Source organism: Fistularia commersonii, chromosome 27 (genome assembly GCF_037954325.1).
Source record: "Fistularia commersonii isolate RoL2024-O1a breed Wild chromosome 27, RoL_Fcom_v1.0, whole genome shotgun sequence".
NCBI lineage: Eukaryota > Metazoa > Chordata > Actinopteri > Syngnathiformes > Fistulariidae > Fistularia > Fistularia commersonii.
The window spans coordinates 3,740,049-3,759,576 of record NC_141310.1 but is presented as its reverse complement, the minus strand read 5'-3'; the positions used below and the strand labels follow the sequence as shown (position 1 = coordinate 3,759,576).

The following is a 19,528-nucleotide window of genomic DNA, read 5'->3' as shown; positions in this document are numbered from 1 at the left end:
TGTCTCGGACGTCAAGTCAAGGAGATTTGGAGAAGAATACTTCATCTTTGCTTTTTGTTTCATCTGCCGGCCTCCCCTGGTTCACATGCAGCCAAAGTGTGTGTTCATTAGATTTGATCTACGCTCAGCGGCCTCTTTATAAGAACACTTGTACAATCCACCATCCACTTGTAAGTCCACCATCAATTCTTCTTTTGAAAAGAAAAAAAATAAATAAATGAAATGTTTTTAGGACTGCGTTATACTGAAAACTTGGCAGTGTTTTAGCCACCACTTTATTTATCCTTGTTTTCAGTCACTAATCACGAAGGGGAAAAGTGATTATCAATCAATGATTGAGCAGAATTCCAACAGCAGAGACGCTGGGGTGATTTTTTTAACTGGAGTAACGAGTATAATCCGAAAAGTGGCAAAAAATAAACTTTTTTTTCACATTTAGTTCTAATTTCTCATTTCCACCACTTTATGTGTGAACAAAATGGCAGAGGTTATTTTTTTCAGCGGCGACGAGGAGCGACGATCGAGACGGCGATGCAGACGAAACTTTATCGAAGCAATTTCACTCTATTTTAATGTATTGGTCTGACTGGGATTGAGCTGATGAACAAGCAGAAAGGAAGAAATGAACAAAGAGATATAGATCAAATGACACACATATTGACACACAGATAGATAGATGGGGAGGGAGGGCAAGTGGGAGGGATAATTAGACAGATTGACTGATTGATTGATTGAGTGATCGACATATAGATAGATAGATGCACAGACAGACAGATTGATTGATTGATAGATTCATTCATTCATTCTTTCATTAATTCATTCATCGATCAACAGATAGATAGATAGATAGATAGATAGATAGATAGATAGATAGATAGATTAATTGATCATCATACAGATAGATAGATAGATAGATAGATAGATTAATTGATCATCATACAGATAGGTAGATAGATAGATAGATAGATAGATAGATAGATAGATAGATAGATAGATAGATAGATGGCGTCCTGAAGGACGTAGCGCCCCCTTGTGGCCGCGGAGGGCTCGGCAGGGTCCGAGCGGGCGAGTGGGAGGCGGCAACCTGCGCCGGAGACTTCCAGCGCTCTTCATCATAGCTGCTAGCCGTTTGTCTTTTCTGTCGGAGGAAGACATCAAGGGACGCCGGGGGGGGGGAAGGAAAAAAAAATGGAAAGTGAAGGAAGGCGAAAATTGAAGGAGAGATTTGGCCTGAGGCGGGACATCTTGAAGGAGTTCCTGGCGGAGTTCCTGGGGATGTTTGTCCTGATAGTGAGTAGCTCCCTGCACCTGTCATCCAGCTTACAGAGCCGCTGCAGAGCTTTCAGCCAACATGATAATCAGCTGTCAGCCTTGGGGTCTCCTGGGAATCTGACATCTTTATTAACATTTCCCCGGAATCACCAGACTTTTCTCTTTTCAAATGCGGTTAACAAGATGTGACTTGTACCCCCGCACCCCCCTACCCCTCCACCCCCACCTCCACCCCCCCACCCCCTCTTTCCTCACAGCTCATCCAAAAAGGAATTAATAGTTATCATAACGGGTGCATGTATGTGTGTGAGTGTGCATGTTTGGAGGACAAACAAAATGTTTGCATTGGATTAAACCCGTCACACGTTGCACGTTATTTAGCCAACAAAGCGAGTGAGCGGTCGCCTCCTGTGTGGAGCGTCTTCCCCTCCACCTGTCACCTCACTTGGTTTAATGTATGTCACGTCCCATCAGCGCAGCCTCCTTCTCCTTGGATGACCGGGCTCCTCTCTCAACACTCCGTTGTGTCCCAATCACTTCACCTAATAAGCGGGGGATTCTGTGTTTTCCGGGCGCGGACCCGGACAAATTGTCCGTGGCAGTTGGAAGCTGTTGTCGGACAAGGGGGCTGGTGTTAATGGTGGCCGTAATTGGAATAATTAAAAACAATGAGTCGTTCTACCTCCACCCTTTTGTGTTTTTTTGTTCCTGTCTGTTTCGCAGCTCTTCGGATGCGGTTCAGTGGCCCAGACGGTGCTGAGTAAAGGGGCTCTCGGGGAACCCTTGACCATCCACATCGGTTTCACCCTGGGAGTCATGATGGCCGTTTACATGGCCGGGGGTGTGTCAGGTAACACTCACATTTTCTGGATTCACACACAGCCTGCTTTCGCGCCAGGACGAAATCCCCAAGACCAGATTGGTGATTGAGTTCCACCGCAAACGCGGTTCCCCTCCGTGTTCTCTTCATTTCGGCTGAATCGAGACGTTCGCCAGCCGAATAAAAGCGGGGTGATTTCGGGAGAGACGTCCTGATAACGGAGGTCACAGCTCGACGCTCGTGCGGGACGACGACCGGGTTTAACCGGAAAACAAACTCGAAACAAAGCCTTCATACGGGATCGTTGGCTTCGCCGCTTGAGCCGCGTACCGAGACGCGCAGGCCTTCGTCGTGGACACGCGGTTACATAACGGAGAGACACGCAACAACTGCTTTTTCTGTCTGTATTGATTCTAAAGGTAAAAAATTAAACGTGGCCGTACACAGTGCAAGTATTTGATTGCAATCGGTCTGTGCGTTGGGACATCCGGTAAAGGCGTAAACGTCAGGACGGTCACAGTAGGGCTCGTGGCTCGTGTCACAGTGGTCTTTGGTAGCCCAAGCCGCGGTCACCGGGTTACATTATTAATTCGTTATTCAACGAGCATATCTTTTATTATGGAAAGACCAAAAGCATGAGTTGAGGCAGAAAAACGGCAGCAAATGGAAAAACGGTTTGAAAATAACTGCAATTTCAATTTCAATTGTCTTCCGCAAGCAGGCAAACGCTGATATTTCTCAAATAGCGTCACCATTGATGCCCCGAATGGTTCCCGAGCAGTTTCCTTCATATTTGTACGCATGTTATATCTCTCTTTGAAATGTGTGAGCATAATTAAGACAACCTCCCCAACCCGATCCCATAATCACAACTACCGCGATTCATATTCCGCTTCTTTCTGTCGGCCGGAGATGGAAAAGGATGAAAATGGCACGCGGTGGGAAAAGCTGACGGCGTTGTTGGGGATGGATTGTTGTGGCCGTGTTAGTGTTACCCGCGCTAAATGTTTAATGAGAGGAGTTGTAAAGCTTCAGAGGAATAGCAGAAAAGCCCGAGGACAGGGAGGTTAATATATGGAGAGCTTTTGCTGCATGACTGGGCCATTCAGCCCCGGGGTCCACGGCGCAGTGGGAAGCTTCTGTCCAACGACATCTCTGAAGATGATCGTAGGTATTGGACTAATGAGCTTTACTGGGGCATGGGTCTCCAGAGAGGAGGGGGGGGTCAGGTGTGACAAGCCTGGCTTTCTAGGCGTCCCCGGCAGGGAGGCCCCATAGGAGAAGAAAACACAATTGTTTTCTCTTTGTAGTCTCAGATTTTAGATGACAGTGTACGGTAAGTGTGACACATCATGGTCACTCTAATGACCTGCAGTCTACGTGTGCCTTAAGCAGATTCGGGCAGATTATGTCAGATGCAATTCAGACGGGCCGTTCTGGCCGGTTGTCGTGTTCGGTGTTTGTGAACAGGACGGGGAGCTGAACAATGGGCGCACAGCTGATACCCCCGGCGGCGTCGCCACCGCCGGGTCAAAGCTAAGATCCCAGAGTGTGAAATAAATGACCCCACACTGCCAGCGGAGCCTGGTAACATTTGGCTGGAATGTGTTCAAACACGCCTCTGTCGGACAATGTCGGCCGAAGGAAAACAGGTTGACTCCGGAGGCACACAAACTCAGTGCCCTTGGGGTTGGGAACCTTCGCAAAGTTTTCGGGGGGGGGGGGCGCGCTGCCGTGGGTTTCGACGGGAGGGTTAAATGATCGGACGGCTTATTGCTGACAGCTTGTTTTAATCCGCCCGAGGAACCTTCTGGAGGACACCGGATGTTTTTACACATTTGTTTCCTACCTTGACTCTTAAATAACCTTTGTTGTTATTTTGTTTCCGTTTTTAATATAAGCGCGCTTCATCCGTCTTTCCACCCAAGCGGTACCGCAGTATGACTATGTGAGACGGCCTCGACCGTGAAAGACCATCTGACCATCCATCTCGACCCCCACGCCGAGCTTACCTCGAGCGCCCCGGAGGTTACGCGACAGTCTGATCCAGCGCGTCTTTTTTCCGTCGCGTTGTTCCAGGAGGCCACGTGAACCCCGCCGTCTCCCTCGCTATGGTGATCCTTGGGAAGCTGCCCGTCAAGAAGTTTCCCGTGTATGTCGCCGCGCAGTTCCTGGGTGCTTTCGCCGGATCCTGCGCCGTCTTTGGGTTGTACTACGGTGAGTGCACGTCACGGCTGCTGAAAAAGAAGAAAAAGCAGCTCGGGCGATGTAGCGCTTTACTCACTGCTCACTTTTAAATGTACGTACAGCAGAACAGGGAGCAGCTCTTAGGTGTCATAAGGTAGTGAATTATACTCATGCTTATGGGTAAGAAAAGTACAATACAGTAGCAGACACTCTCTTATTAGTGACTTTCACCGGGCAGAAACAGTGGGCAGATCCCGGCTCAATGCTTGCGGCCTTCTGCCTCGACCAGACGGGGTTGAAAGAAAAGCGCAAGAGAGAAGGACAGAGAAAGAGGCGGTATGAGGGTTGGGAGGGACAGGCACAAATGAGCTCTTATTCATAAGAACAGTAGCCCTAACAGTTGCATAGTGATAGCTGAAATGATACATTAATAGCTTTAATATTCATAAGAGGAACACAAATGGTGGACGCCCATGCGAAGATACCAGGTTACCAGATACCATGCACTGATGATGGGAGTGGGAGGAATGAGAGCAGTGCATGATGGGATATCGAGGTAGCTAAGGTAGCATCTCTAGGGGCCAACAATTCTACTGACGGTTATGCACATAACGGGATCATTTCCGAATGAGCACACGAGGAAATCACGTGACTTGGAAGTCCACTCTGAGTGAACACGTGAATTTGATGGGTTCTCACTCAACGTGACAAGATCATAAAAGACCTCCCAATGGATGCCAACAGGCATCACAGAGACCTGGACTTAATACACCTGCCGAGTAGACCCATGGAAATGAGATCGTCGTAAATAAACGCGCTCGGAACACACAGGTTCACTCTGGGGTCTCTTAAGTCTGACATTCGGTGTGAAAAAACGGGTGAACAAATGAGCCGTGATATTACGAGGATCAACATCGCCTGGATTTAGGATACAAGCTTAAGACCACAAACTTCTTTTATTTGGGTCTTTGGGAGACATTTGGCTCAATTTCTGAGCACACGTGGGTAATTACGTGTTCATGTTTGTGTGAAAAACAGTCGGACAAATAAACCGCATTGAAGCGTTAACCATCTTTTCTCTTGCAGATGCTTTCATGGAGTACACCGGTGGGGAATATATCGTGACCGGGGTGAACGCCACAGCCAACATATTTGCATCTTACCCTGCTAAACATCTCTCGATAGTAAATGGATTCGTTGATCAGGTGAGGCCAAACGCTGCTCCCCAGCATCCACTAAAACGGAAAATCAGCCATATATTTACTTAAAACACATCATGTGATCAAATCAATAATGACATATGCTAATATTGTGCAATGAGAAAACACGTGTATGTGTGTGTGTGTGTGTGTGTGTGTGTGTGTGTGTGTGTGTACAATTCACTAGAACGAACAAAGATGCACATGAGCTGGCATTTAGCGCAGTCACAAATGTACAGATTACTGATAGATGAATGATTCTTGTCCGATCCTAAAAATAACCCCCGTCCTTACAGGGCAGATGATGGCGATACTAAATCCACACAGCTATTTATGAGATTACATCGCTATGAAATTGTGGTACAAATACTCAATGACTGGATTTTTTTAAATCGTGCCCTCTTATTTCCTTTTCTTTGGTGCTAAGAATACAAAAGACTTGCACTGTGTTCTATCTGCACTGCTTTGTGAATAATTTATCCTTTATTAATACCTCGTGGGGAAATGTATTCGCAATTAACAAATAAATTTGCAATTAACCCATCATGGATGAACCACGAGCAGTAAGCTGCCGTCCACCAGCGCCAGTTAGGGGTTCAGCGTCCTGCTCAAAAGTGGGAAACCGTGTAATAAGCTTAGACCAAACAATGCAGGACAGAGGTCACCACAGCGGATGAACTCAAAGCTCAAATATTCACTCAGATCTGCGACCGTCTTTGCCAGTATCCCCCTGTAGAAACCCTGACAGCGCAGCTGCTAACGCAACGCTAACTGCGCAACGCTTCTATCTTGCAGGTTATCGCAACGGGCGCTCTGATCCTGTGCATCCTGGCCATCACCGACAGGAGGAACATCGGCGCCCCTAAAGGCATGGAGCCCCTGTGCGTCGGTCTGACCATCCTGGGCATCGGCGTGTCCATGGGGCTGAACTGCGGCTATCCCATCAACCCGGCGAGAGACCTCGGTCCGCGGTTCTTTACTGCCGTGGCCGGCTGGGGGATGGAGGTTTTCAGGTAATTAACGCTGGCTTTTAACCGGTGCGGAAACAGTGGACGGATCCCGGCGCAATGTGAGCGGCCTTCTGCCTCGACCGGAAGGGGTGGAAAGAGAGAGAGCGAGAGCGTGATAGAGAAAGAGGGAGTATGAAGGCTGGGTCTCATACAAATAATGCTATAAAATGATACCTTCATAGCTTTAATATACCTAAAAGAAAAAATATTACTGGCGGATGCCTGGCGAGACGCTGCAGTAGATTAAGGGAGTGCAGATTGGAAAGGTGGGCAGAATTAAATGTATTATGGGATATCCCTTGGCAGAGTAAGCCCATGGTAGCATAACTAAGGGCTAACCTAATGCTAACTATAAGCTTCCTCTAAAAGAGAGATCCTGAAATGAATATTTCAAAGCTTTCTGTTGTATGTCATACAATTTGAAAAAGCGCTCTGGGATTGAAGAGTACAGGGGAGGAATCTTTGCATATAAATATGAAATATTCAAGTGTTTCATCCCATCCCCAGCGCCACAAACGTGTGTTTATGTTCCTCTGCTTTTGCCTTCACAGCTGCTCCAGCTGTGATTTTTGTTTGTTTTTTTTTGGCTGATAAAACTCCTATATTCCCATCAAATGATATCGGTATATTCTGTGGAAGGTTTTCACCGGTACGTGTGCGACTTGTAAGGGACATGTCGTGACTCCGGAAACGATCCATAATACTTAGTTTGGGTGATTTTGAAAATAATTTCTGACGGTCTGCACTTTCTTTTTAATCTAATTTTCGAAATCACCCAAACCGACATGAAAACTATGATACGAGCCATGGATGTTGATACTGCATTCATGAAACTGTGCTAAAAAGTGAGAAAATCACGGTGAGAAACACTCAAAATCAGCTGTCAAAACAGGGTGACGCGCCGACAGGCCCGCACAGCGCACGCTGAACATGTGCTGTTTATGTCGCAGACGGGAGGGGACGTTCACTGGACTTTGTCGAGTGAGCAAACAAAGCTGTCCGGCTGCGTTTAAACTAAATATACCGACAACAGTAGCGACCGGATGCTTCGGGCGCATCTCCCTGTCCTTTAAGCCAGAACAGGCTGAATAGGCTAAACGAATTGACCTTTTATTTATCTATATAGGCCTCCAAAATCCTACCCTCTTCTCAGTGGCGAAATTCCCCTCTCGAGCATCTTGATTTAGTCTTAATGGAGACAAAATGGTCTGATCACATCCATCTGCCCCCCCACCACCGCCCTGGCTCTGGGTGGGGAGAACACGCTGTTTGATCATTGACTTGGTCCACATGTCGGAACAAGGTCTCCGTCAACTCTGGCAGTGTTCCGATGCGGAGCTTTTTAACTAAGCCAGCGATATTCTGCGAAATCCTCTTGATCCTCGCAGGTCACTTTGAGTCTTTCTCCAAGATGAGTCGTCGCTCTCTGCTGAGAACAATCGTTTCTTACCAGATGACATAAGAACATCTTTAATCATTTTGTCCTGAAACTCTATACAGGGGCTTTTGCATAATTGCAACTTCAGAATTAGCGGCCGTTTTGGTCGGATGGCAGCTTTCTGCCAACACGCAGCCTTCAGCATTATGTGATCAAAGCATCCGTCTACTCACGTTTTATACCTCTTGTGTCAGCTAAGCTCGTAGCACTCGCCCCTTATTTTGGCACGCCAACCACTCCTACGTTGCCTGCACGCATTTTCTTTATTGACAAACACTGGTGCTTCTCATCAGCTCTGCCTCGGCCTTTTCTTTTTAACTCCTGCCCTCAATTGTGTGTGTGTGTGTCCCTGTCGATCTGCGCGGAGACGGGATACTTGGGTGCAAGTGCTGTTGTTAAAAAGCGGCCGAATCAAACACATGAGACGCCTGAGGGTTTTCTTACATCTCTCTAAAAGAAATTTGAACTGTCTATGTGTATTTGTATGTGCCTGTGTATATAGAATTTAGATGATACAAACACACACACACATATATATATATATATATATATATATATATATAGGTAGTTGTGTTTGCATGAATGCATAGATTTAAGGCTTAAATAGTTATTTAATCCCTCACTACCTCACTACTCGGATTCCTATCACAGACTATATGATGCATATCTATTTCATTTATGGCCCGAGGACCAGAGATACGCCCGGAGACGTATTCGTTTACGTTAAAGAGGATTTATCCATGTTACATTTTAGCGTGCACTTCCAGGGCAGCCAGGCTGTCCCTTGACTCATGCTGCCAATGTGACCGGCCGAGTGTCTGTCTCCCGGCCTGATCATCTTAGCTCAGGCCGTAGATAAGTCCATAATCCAGTGGCGTCCCGCCCGCAGCGTACTTCCGAGCGACTGTCAGAGGGAAAGACGACCCGCTCGGCCACTTGTTTACTTTCAAGCCTGAACACTTCGAACCGGAGCCCTTTTACCCTCTACCCCACAATGCCGGCGACCAGTAGCTCTCAACTGCGTGCAGCAGGAGAGTCGGTCTGAGGTCAGCCCCAGTGACAATGAGGACACGAGCAGCGGGTCCAACACAAAGAGCTCCTTAAGACTGGGTAATCTGGGATAACTGTGTATAACCCGTCACAGGTACGACTGCGTTAACAACAATAACACAGGCAGTAGACAGGATTTAGTTACATTCAGGATTTGGTGAGAATTGAGCGCAATAAAAGAGGCTGACGCCCAGAACTCTTCACAAAATGTATATAGAGTAATAAGTCTGAACACGGAACGTGTGCTGGAATAGAATCGGATGCGATCGCCTCAGTGATGATAAGAAATAAACATCCATCCATTCATTCATTCATTCATTCAGTCAGTCATTCATTATCCATAGCGCTGGTGCCCAGCTGTCATTGGTGGAGAGGCGGGGTTCACACCACACCGGTCGCAAGTCGATCGCATAGCAACGTGCAACCGTTTACCATCTCATTCACAAAACTGTGCAATTTAGAGTCTCCTGCATGTTTTTGGACAGTGCAAAGAAACTGGTGAACCCGGAGGAAACATGCAAATACAGGGAGAACATGAAGACTCCCAGTCAGAAATGAAGGGACGTTCTTGCCGCCCCTGGTACTCACCTAAAGCCGTATTAAGCATTGTACAGTTGTGAGGAATTGCAATTATATGGATCTCATTCCGTGTCATGACGGCAGGGCCGGCGGATGCTGGTGGTGGATCCCGGTGGCCGGTCCCATGGTGGGTGGGGCGTTCGGAGCCGGTCTGTACTTCCTCTTCGTGGAGCTTCACCATTCTGATCCTGAAAAACCAGCGGAGAACAACGTGCAGGAGAAGTACGAGATGGCGACCATGAGTTAGAACCGCAGGCGAAGCCTCGCCCACTCACTCTCAGGCAAACGTTCACCTAAATGACACAGTTTATATATACATTTATACATATATTTGTACACTTTGGAAATTCTAAATCACCTAAGTCTACTAGTTGGAGCGTATTTTGAAGCCTTTCAAGTCTTTTATAGAAAATTTCAGGGTTTATCTGACAGGAAAACATTTCAAATTGACAACAGTACAGTAAGATGCTCCCATTATATCTATTAGTCCCATTAACCTCGAACGGGGTGTTTTGATTGGCTGCGGAGCTCCTTACCGTTGAATCCTGTTTCGGAAATCGGGATTCTTTTTCTCGCTAGTCATAATTGCCAAGTTTCTGTACAGCGTTTTTATATTGTACCTGTGTCTGTGTGACACACGTGAAGCATTGCATGTATTTTAGCGTTCGGGAGACGTGGACTTGTGTTGAGTTGTTTTCTGTTCAGCCAGAAAGGCTCAGGGATCACGGAGACCTTGCCGTCCTTCTATCGGGGCTGTCGTATTCCAGTTAGTCGTGGTCGCATTTTAGATTTCCTCATGTCCTTTTAGAGAATCCGGCCTTAAAAGACCTCGCTGGCGTCCCCTCTTCCTTTGCTCCTCATTTTCACACATGTATCATAATTCCGTGTTAAACTGCCGGAATATAGATTTACAGGTTCAAGAGTCCTTTTAGATTTAAAAGCCATATCGTGTCATTTAATGTTCTCGCCACAGGGGAAATGCATTTTATTTTCCGGCTATAGTTTTTATAACGGCCAGTGATATCACTGATCAATTCAGTCGATACCATATAATTTAATGAAATGGTTGATTTCTTTCTTGTCTGTTTACACAAGAAACTTTCACGGGTTAATATTCAATAAACGCATTTGTAGGGATGACTCGTCTTGTTTCAGTGTTGGACGTCACAATGTAAAGATAGATCCTCTGTTTACCTACACTGTTTGAGTATTTTTTTAATTGATCGCACTTAAGATTCTTAGTGTTTGTAAGAGGTGTGCACTTAGAAATGTCACGTCATGCCCAGGACACCTGATTTAGAAGGTCAAAATCAGAAACTCTTTTTGCTGCTAACCAAAAGCGCTGGGAATAAAAACAAGCCGCACATTCGTTTGCATGTCTCTGAATATCTCGAATTATAGTTGCATGCGTGTTGGAGAAGCACGGAGTGGTTTGTACTTGCATCTTTTATATTTCATGTTAGCACTTCTGTCGGGAAGCCCATCATGAAAATACTGTTCAATCTCTATTTTGAAAGTGTTTTATTTCTTCCTATTCTTGAATCCGCCCTTTTTTGCTTTTACACTGTTCTGTGTATCTTAACCTGAAATAAAATGTAACAAAATGACCTGTTTGCATTCGTATCTATGAATTGTCACATTCAAGACGCGTGTCCGGAGACATTGGGAAAAAAAAAAAAAAAATTATAAATACAAAACCATCAAGGCTGTTATTGAGCACGGCAGCGAATGAAAATGCAAAGAGAAGCGTTAACGGTTATGTAACTTCATGGAGAATAGATGAAGGGTATTAACGGTTCAGCGGCTCCACACTCTTCCTCGGAGAGCATCTGCTCATCTAATAATAAAAGCTTTACATTGTCGGTTTTTCCTTTTCCTCCTTCGCTTTTCCCCCCCTTTTTCCCCCTTCGTCGCTTGCTCCTAAAAGGCCTTGAACTCCGTTTGATTGGCAGGCACTTTCACATCCGTTTTAAATGTGTGTACGGTGATGGAGGCCGCTTTCAACACGCGCATGCACGCACGCACACACACACACACACATACATACGGAGCGAGACGTGCATGCAGTACTTGGAAAAACAAATATTTTGTCATGTCTGCTTTTTCAGACTCTTCACCCGTCGACATGACAACATATATCTTTAGCTCCAATGATAAACAGGGAGACATTAAACAAATCCAAAACAGGGTGAGGGAACTATTTGCCTTTGACTGTTTACATTTCTATCTATACTGAGCTGAGTCAGGACCACATGATCTCCGATCGCTTTTTTTTTCTGCACGCAAGCAAAATATAATGTTATTACTCGTTTCCTGCATTTGATCAGATTATTGGTGTAATTCGAATGGTGTTTTTTTTTTTGATTCACACAAAAGGTTAAAAAAAAATACGTCCGAGGACCTATTATGTCCAGAGGGTAGATACCGCTGTATCAGTACGCGATGACCTTCGTGACCGCTCGGTGACCGTTAACCTGATTTGTGCGTTTGCCCAGGACAAACTGAAAAAACGGTCCTGTGACGAGGAGACAGTTCATGTCACTCTAACATCAATTCTCCTTTTGTGAGGAAAAAAAAAAAAAAAGCAAAAAAACGGTCCGTGGGTTCATCGGGTCTCATCCGCGACTTGATTTTGTCCCTTTATCGTGAAAACCATCGATTTTATTAGGCTTATTCGACATTGTGCGCCGTCTCAGCACAGTTCTTCAGAGCGCCACTTATTTAAAACGGTATAATGTGTGGTATCAGTTATATCCTTGGGTGGAATTGTGAGACAGAGGTTGTGAATGAAGGATCCGCAGGGATTTTTTTTTTACCCTTTCAGTCACTATCAGCCTCCCCTCCCCCTTCATACCTCTGCTCTTTCACAATATGTTTGAGCTTTACTTCCAGACGGCAGCCAATCAGGATGCGACAATATTCACCTTATCCATAAGCCATTACTCCCGACGTCACCTTTCTTCCAGTACAGTACAGTACATTGTCCAGTCCACCCAGAATCCCGACCGTGGATGTATCCCAAATCTTCAAATCCCGGTCTTGCTGCCTTTGCACCCACATATTCCTGCCTCGCCATCACACGCAGGAGAAGTACCGCTTTTAGGGACTTGACAGTTTGACATCATGTCCGCGCTGAAAGTCTTGTGTTGCCTGCTGTTACTGAGTCACATCAGCGAGGGAAGGAGGGGGAAAGGAAACAGGACGGGTGAGTTGAAGGGCACAGGCCACCTAAGTATGGACACGAAGTCATATGTTGCATTCGGATAGATGTATATCATGCTACCAACCAGGGTCAATTTTAGGATCGGTTTATTGATTGGAATTGATTGACCGATGGAGTAAAATTGTGCTCAGCGAGAGTCTAAACCGCGAACATAAGCGCTACGCTTCCTTGTTAATACTACATGCTGTGGTATCAAACTGTATTTAGCACTCACACCAGGAAACACTGTATCTTAACCTTGAATGTACTCCAAATACTCCTCAAGTGCTGTGTGGCCGCAACACGTAGCCCACTTATCCTTAGCTCTTGATTGAAGAACGTACAATATAATCCCATTTTTCGCCCACATCACCCGGATTTATTCCTGTACTATATGGATTTATGCATATAATATAGACACAGGATTTGTCTGTCGTCCTGCGCGATATAACCCGGCCTCTCCCTCGTTTAATCGGGACTGTTTCTTGCGGACATGCTTGTTTTCATCGTCCTCTGTGATTTTTCCCTCAAATAAACTTCAGCTTCTTGCCGGCTGCGGAATTTCCAAATGTGGGCCCTGGTCCCCCATCCAATTCGTCAGCCGCACGTAAACATGGAGATGCGAGATCCCCGTGGCGAGAGTTACCCCAGCTTTCAATCTTTTTTTTTTTTTTTTCCCCCGCAAAGTCATTGGCAGGGCGCAGTCGGGAAATCTCGATGCAACAAATTGCAGGGTGCCAAGTCACCGCAGATGTCTTGAATCGCAGTCGGTTTTTCTCTGTTGCTAATAAGTCGTATTACTTTGAATGGCTTTTCCGTGTTCAGGAAGAGATTTGGCCAAGAGGGAAACTCGATGAGCGGGGAGAGTGACGTGGATGGCGTACGTTACTCTAAATATCAAAAGGTCTGTGTCGGGTTCAGTTACTAACCTGGCTGTAAAGTTTTAAAACATAATGTTGAATGTGAAGGAAAATCTATTATTTTAATACATTTTGGATAGATATGTGTAGTGGGAACAATTTGAGGAGTCGGCGGACTAACGGGGGGGGAATATATCCGCGGGGGGGGGGGGGGGGGGGGGCACACAGAGGAGGGTTGGACAGGCCAGATGATCATGGATGGATCAGAGATGTTGATTTTCCCTTTTTCTCGTTCGACGCGTGAGATTCGACTGGAAAACGTCCGGGCGGCGGCCAGAGGCTGAGAGAGCCGCATGTCAGCAGCTCGTTTTTCAGGCTGTTTGTGGAAGGTGAGGACACCTGCATGCTGGACCCTCTGCAGCTGCACACTCTGACCTCCTGCGGCTTCAACAGCAGTAATCCCCTCATCATCATCACTCACGGGTGGTCGGTAAGGTCACTTTTCTTCCGCTTCGCTCACTCGGACCACTGAATACAAAACACGGAACCCAAAAGCGTAGCAAAACTGCTGAATTAGATGGCGGTTGTGAGCGGCGAACATCTCGGGGACCGTGAAACATAAATATATCGTAGTGATAGTATATACACACACAAGAAAATAGTGCATATGTTTTGGGATTACCAGTGCGGGATCAGTGATACAGAGAATGATTGAATGGATGGACGCATGAATGAATGAGTGTCAATTTTCCCGAGGTGGATGGAATGATGGAGAGTTGGGTGCTCAGGATGTCCGCGGCCCTGAAGGCACATCTGACGGACGTCAACATCATGATCACCGATTGGCTGTCCCTGGCTCACCAGCACTACCCAACAGCGGCGCAGAGCACACGCACCGTGGGGAAAGACATCGCCCACCTGCTGTATTCGCTAAAGGTGAGCTTTGTCTTTCTTTAAAATGCGAGGGAGTGCAGAACTGTGTGCTTTAAGAGCATTTGGAAACGCGGCGGCCTGATGTCAATCCGACAGGAACTCTTCAACTACCCGGCGAAAAAGGCCCATTTGATTGGATACAGCCTGGGCGCTCACATTTCTGGATTCGCGGGAAGCTATCTGGAAGGTCACGAGAAGATCGGAAGGATAACCGGTGGGTTGTTCCCCCGTCCAAGGGTTAACGTTGTACTTTCCTTCTCAAAAGCACTTTAAAATCGAGTATTTATGTGTCTGTCCAGGTCTCGATCCGGCCGGCCCCTTGTTCGAGGGCATGTCTCCGATAGACAGGCTGTCTCCTGACGACGCCGAATTCGTGGACGCCATTCACACGTTCACGCACGAACGTATGGGCCTCAGTGTGGGCATCAAGCAAGCAGTGGCGCATTTTGACTTTTACCCCAATGGGGGCGACTTCCAGCCAGGATGTGACCTGAAAAACATCTACGAGCACGTAACCCAGTACGGCCTAATGGGTAAGACCGACCCCCTCGGTAATACACCTTAGAGTAAAATTTCCATCAACCCTGAGCAGTAGGGCAAGTCTTTAAAGCTGGGGAAAAACACACCAGGTGCAAAATAAACTTCATAAACTCAAATTTACCACACACACACACACACACATTCTCCACCCCACCGCACACAAACAGCAGCAGCAGAGACAGGATATCCCACTTCTGTTCAACAGAGGCAGTGGTTTGCCCTTCTGTTTCACACACACACACACACACACACACACACACACAGACACAGACAGACACACAGACAGACAGACAGACAGATAGACACACACACACACACAAAGACACACAAAGCCGGTTACTAGTTCGATTCTGACAGTGCCGAGTCTCCATGCCGTCCCCATGTCTCCCCCCACAGTCCACAAACATGCAGGAGGGTCATTGGAGACCCTAAATTGCCCAAACGCATGCATTTCCCTATATAATAATAACAACAATTTATCCTTTATTAATCCCTCGCGGGGAAATTAGTTCTCTGCAATTAAGCCATCACAGATGAACCATGAGCACCAGGGGAGCAGATAGGGGTTCAGCGTCTTGCTCAACAACATTTCCACACACTAGGAGGAACCAGGAATCGAACCATATGTGATCTTGGCCCACTGACAGTTAGAATGGGCCGGTGTAGGAGAAGCAGAATAGAGAATGTGTGAGTGGCTGAGTTAGTGAGTGAATCCAAAACGTGTGATCTGACAGAGGGGACAGCATCGAGCACCACTGTCATCTGCGGTAGTTAATTAGCGACAGCGGCCTCCTATCGCTAAACCGATCCCTGAGAGCAGAGCTGCCTCCAGGCTACAGGGGAGGAAGGCGGTCAGAGCAGGCCAGTAGCGAATGTAATGAGGCGGGGGGGATTGTGTGAGGAGGATGGGCTGGGGGGCTTCTGAGAGGTGTCAGGCTTTGAAGATAACGAAGGACACGGCGATCGACGTCTCAATCAACGGAAGAATGTAATGCGCGACGTGGAAATCATCTGACGCCAGGCAGGCCCAGGAGGTTTCCAGTGAAAGAATCAGCGAGGCGTCCTCCTCATTTTTCCCGTCGTGTTCCCCCGCAGGTTTCGAACAGACAGTAAAATGCGCCCACGAGCGGTCGGTCCACCTTTTCATCGACTCCCTGCTGAATAAAGACAAGCAGAGCGTGGCCTACAGGTGCAGCGATAACAGCGCTTTCGTCAAAGGCGTATGCCTGGACTGCAGAAAGAACCGCTGCAACACGCTGGGCTACAATATCAGGAAGGTGCGCACCGCCACCAGCAAGAGGCTCTACCTGCAGACGGGCCCCCGGATGCCTTACAAACGTACGACTCAGCTTTCGAGTCCGATGGTAACAACAAGATGCATTCATTGGCATCATGTAATGCAGTAATAATCAATATTCAAGATGAAACAGCCATTAACGAAGGTGTCATTTTATACATAATCAAAAAGTGAATCATTTTAAAAATAATATCTGTCAAATTCAACACACTTACTGTTATGTATTTTACTAGAGCATTATAAACTAATGATAATAGTAATTGGATAAATGTTGATAATGTTGACAAGTGGAAACTGAATAAGCGGATCCTTATTAAAGCGTCAACTAATAATGTTCTTTAATACAATCAATACACTGTTTTCAATGGTTAAAATACATAAGTTGCTAACTTTGGAAAAAAAAAGAAAGCAAAGTTAATGTTGGGTTTTCTGTCTTTTCCCCTCCTGCAGTTTTTCACTATCAATTCAGGATTCAGTTCATCAACCAGATGAAGGGGACGAGTCCCTCTCTCACCATCTCCCTCACTGGGACAAAGGAGGAGAGCGGGGAACTCCCCATCACTCTGTGAGTACCACACACACACACACACACACTGCATCGCAGATATACCCAAGCACTCAGTCCACACATACAATATGCAGCTGTGGTCTCGAGTCCATAGAAGAGGAAAGCAAGTGGAAAAGAGCGATAGACACACATGGGGCTACCGAAAACAAAACTTTAAATGGGGCCGGCTAAATAAAACATCTCCTTCCTTGCGTATCGAACAGGGTGCCGTTCCCCCTGGTTTAATGTTCAATACCATCATGCAAATCAGTGTAAGCTGGAGCATCTGTTGTGCTACTGGTTTGGTTGCAGACAAACACCACAGAGGTTCCCCGCTGGAACCTGCTGACACCTAGCGAGCTTCATTTCCTCTGTCCTTTCAAACTGCCTGATAGAAACGAGCAGATTGTGGGGAACAAGACCTTCACCTTCCTCATCACCCTGGACCGAGACTTAGGGGAGCTGATGCTGCTAAAATTCCACTGGGAGGGATTTGCCCTGTGGAATATGTGGAACCGCGTGCAGACCATCATCCCCTGGGGCAGTCTGGGGAACAAGCCGCAGCTGACGGTGGGCCGGATCAGCGTCAAGGCCGGAGAGACGCAAGAGAGGTACTGTCCCTTATCACGGCACGCCAAGCCTGAGACAAGTCCAACCTTTTGTGTAGTTTTATCACAAATGATGACAACCTTGTATCTTTCTATGTAACCGCATTTTGAAAAAAAATAAATTAATCACACAGTCTATTAAAAAGGCCTATTAAAAGTAGAGACCCTGAGAGGAGGCAGAAGAGTTATCTGCCAAATGCCGTTGGAGCTTCAACCGTAAAAATACTGAATGTGCAACCGTTATTCGAATTTTTTCAAGTTATGTTTATTATCACTAACAAGCACATAACATTTCCATGGCTGCAATTTGAATCCAGAATAAGTTACTGTGGGTAGACAATAGTATTGTAGTGCAAAATAGAATATGTGTGTTGTGTTTTAAATTACACTGTTCAAAGTAAAATTCATTTAAAATAATAAAACAAGTTTAAACAATTAAACAGAAAATAAAAATAATGAAATGATGAAAATGAACTATATTCCTGAGAAATAATATTACAGGAGTAGACAGTATTCCCTGATGTAGGATTGATAAGGGTACCATGATATATCTTGCATTTTTCTGAAATGTAGCGTGAATTGAAAATACTTCACTTCAGTAAAATATATGTGACAGTTGAATACAATTTGAGTTGGTGTACTTACTTTCCCCCCTGCTGGTCTTACAGATTTTAATCAGAGGGTCTTTGCAAGTTGTTGTTTCTGTTTAACTCAAGTTTTATGTCAGCAGTTTATTCATCTAATTTAGCAAAACTGGAATAAATTGCTAATAAACGCTGTGTGAAAAGACAAAGCGATATGGATGGTAAAACAAGGTTTAAAAAAAGTACTTCTGAGAAGCCGCTGAGCAGGGGGGAAAATATCCTCAATGAGCCTTTCGATATCCTACTTTTACAATGTGCAATATTTTAGCAATTATTTGCAGCAATTTATCAGTTTATTTCCTTAGATCTATGTATCCATTTTGTGGATGTGCTTACAGAAGAAGAGAATTCTTTTAAGGGGAGACCGAAAAAGGCAGGATCCAGGATCAACGCAGACTTTTAATGCCACCTAGTGGATTCAAACTTCCCAGTTTCTATTTCCAATACAAGAAAATCCTCAAGTGGATTTCACGCATTTTTTTGAGGGGAATATTTATGGTTCTTATGTAGATTTCACTTTGGTTTCAGTGTTGGCTGAACCATCACATTGTCTGATTAAAATGAAATTCTCCCTTCCTCTTCCAGGACATCTTTCTGCGCCATGACCGAGGATGGCCAGCACGTGGAAGCATCGCAGGTCAAAGTGTTTGTGCGGTGTGAAGACAACAAACCCAAACAGCAGCGGAGGAAGCAGAGCTAAGTGTTCCAATCACGTTCTTTAGACTGAAGAGTTCTGAGGAACATGAGGACCTGGGTTCATTAAAAATGTAAACTCTTGGAAGTGTATCTTAGCTGCATCAAGGCAGGGATTTGACATCTTTTTTGTAAAATGTGGCACAGCAGGTCCCCAAAAGGGCGGAAAACTGTATTTAACTGCTTTTATCATGTGGAGACATCAAAATAAATCTATTATTGTGATTTAATGTCAAACATGTTTCCTACCAAATCTGCACAAAGTCTTAAAAAAACAAACAAAAAAAAAAAAATTAAAAGTGCATTTGAATTTATGTTCTGTTGGGAACAAGCTGAAATGTTGCCAATTTAAATATTGACGGTGTGTTGGTACGGAGCTGAAAGTTCAAGGATTGTCTGATGGGTTTTTCCAAACATGTCCTGCCAACGGCAAGAAATCAACATTTTAAACATCTCAAATACAGCCGCTCCAACCAGAGACACAAATATTCCTACTTTATTTTCTGTTCCACTTATTGGTCTCTTATTTCTCTCCTTTACAAGTGAAAATGGAACAAGGCCTTTTCACATATTGAAAGTTCAATTCTTTGTCAAAACACAGAGGACTTCACATTTCGGTGAAGCCCAGGCTGTCGCTCAGATCAGGCTC

General features: G+C 45.6%; 2 protein-coding genes across 3 annotated transcripts; both read left to right on the top strand.

Moving 5' to 3' along the window:
• The first annotated feature begins 1,083 nt into the window (after positions 1-1,083).
• aqp9b (aquaporin 9b) lies at positions 1,084-11,162 on the top strand. 2 transcript variants are annotated; one of them, XM_086175058.1, is made up of 7 exons: positions 1,084-1,290; positions 1,996-2,122; positions 4,172-4,309; positions 5,366-5,484; positions 6,274-6,491; positions 9,462-9,556; positions 9,640-11,162. In XM_086175058.1, the coding sequence occupies exons 1-6, from the start codon at positions 1,189-1,191 to the stop codon at positions 9,532-9,534; spliced, it is 777 nt and encodes a 258-aa protein (XP_086031184.1). In that variant the 5' UTR covers positions 1,084-1,188; the 3' UTR covers positions 9,535-9,556; positions 9,640-11,162. The 2 variants fall into 2 exon arrangements, with proteins under 2 accessions (XP_086031184.1, XP_086031182.1); XM_086175056.1 differs by lacking the exon at positions 9,462-9,556 and having other exon boundaries at positions 9,640-11,009.
• A 1,369-nt stretch (positions 11,163-12,531) lies between these two features.
• lipca (lipase, hepatic a) lies at positions 12,532-19,116 on the top strand. The gene is made up of 9 exons (XM_086175248.1): positions 12,532-12,760; positions 13,923-14,107; positions 14,374-14,553; positions 14,647-14,764; positions 14,850-15,083; positions 16,186-16,428; positions 16,838-16,952; positions 17,330-17,545; positions 18,772-19,116. Exons 1-9 carry the CDS (start codon positions 12,679-12,681, stop codon positions 18,884-18,886), a joined length of 1,488 nt encoding a protein of 495 aa, XP_086031374.1. The 5' UTR covers positions 12,532-12,678; the 3' UTR covers positions 18,887-19,116.
• The last annotated feature ends 412 nt before the right edge of the window (positions 19,117-19,528 follow it).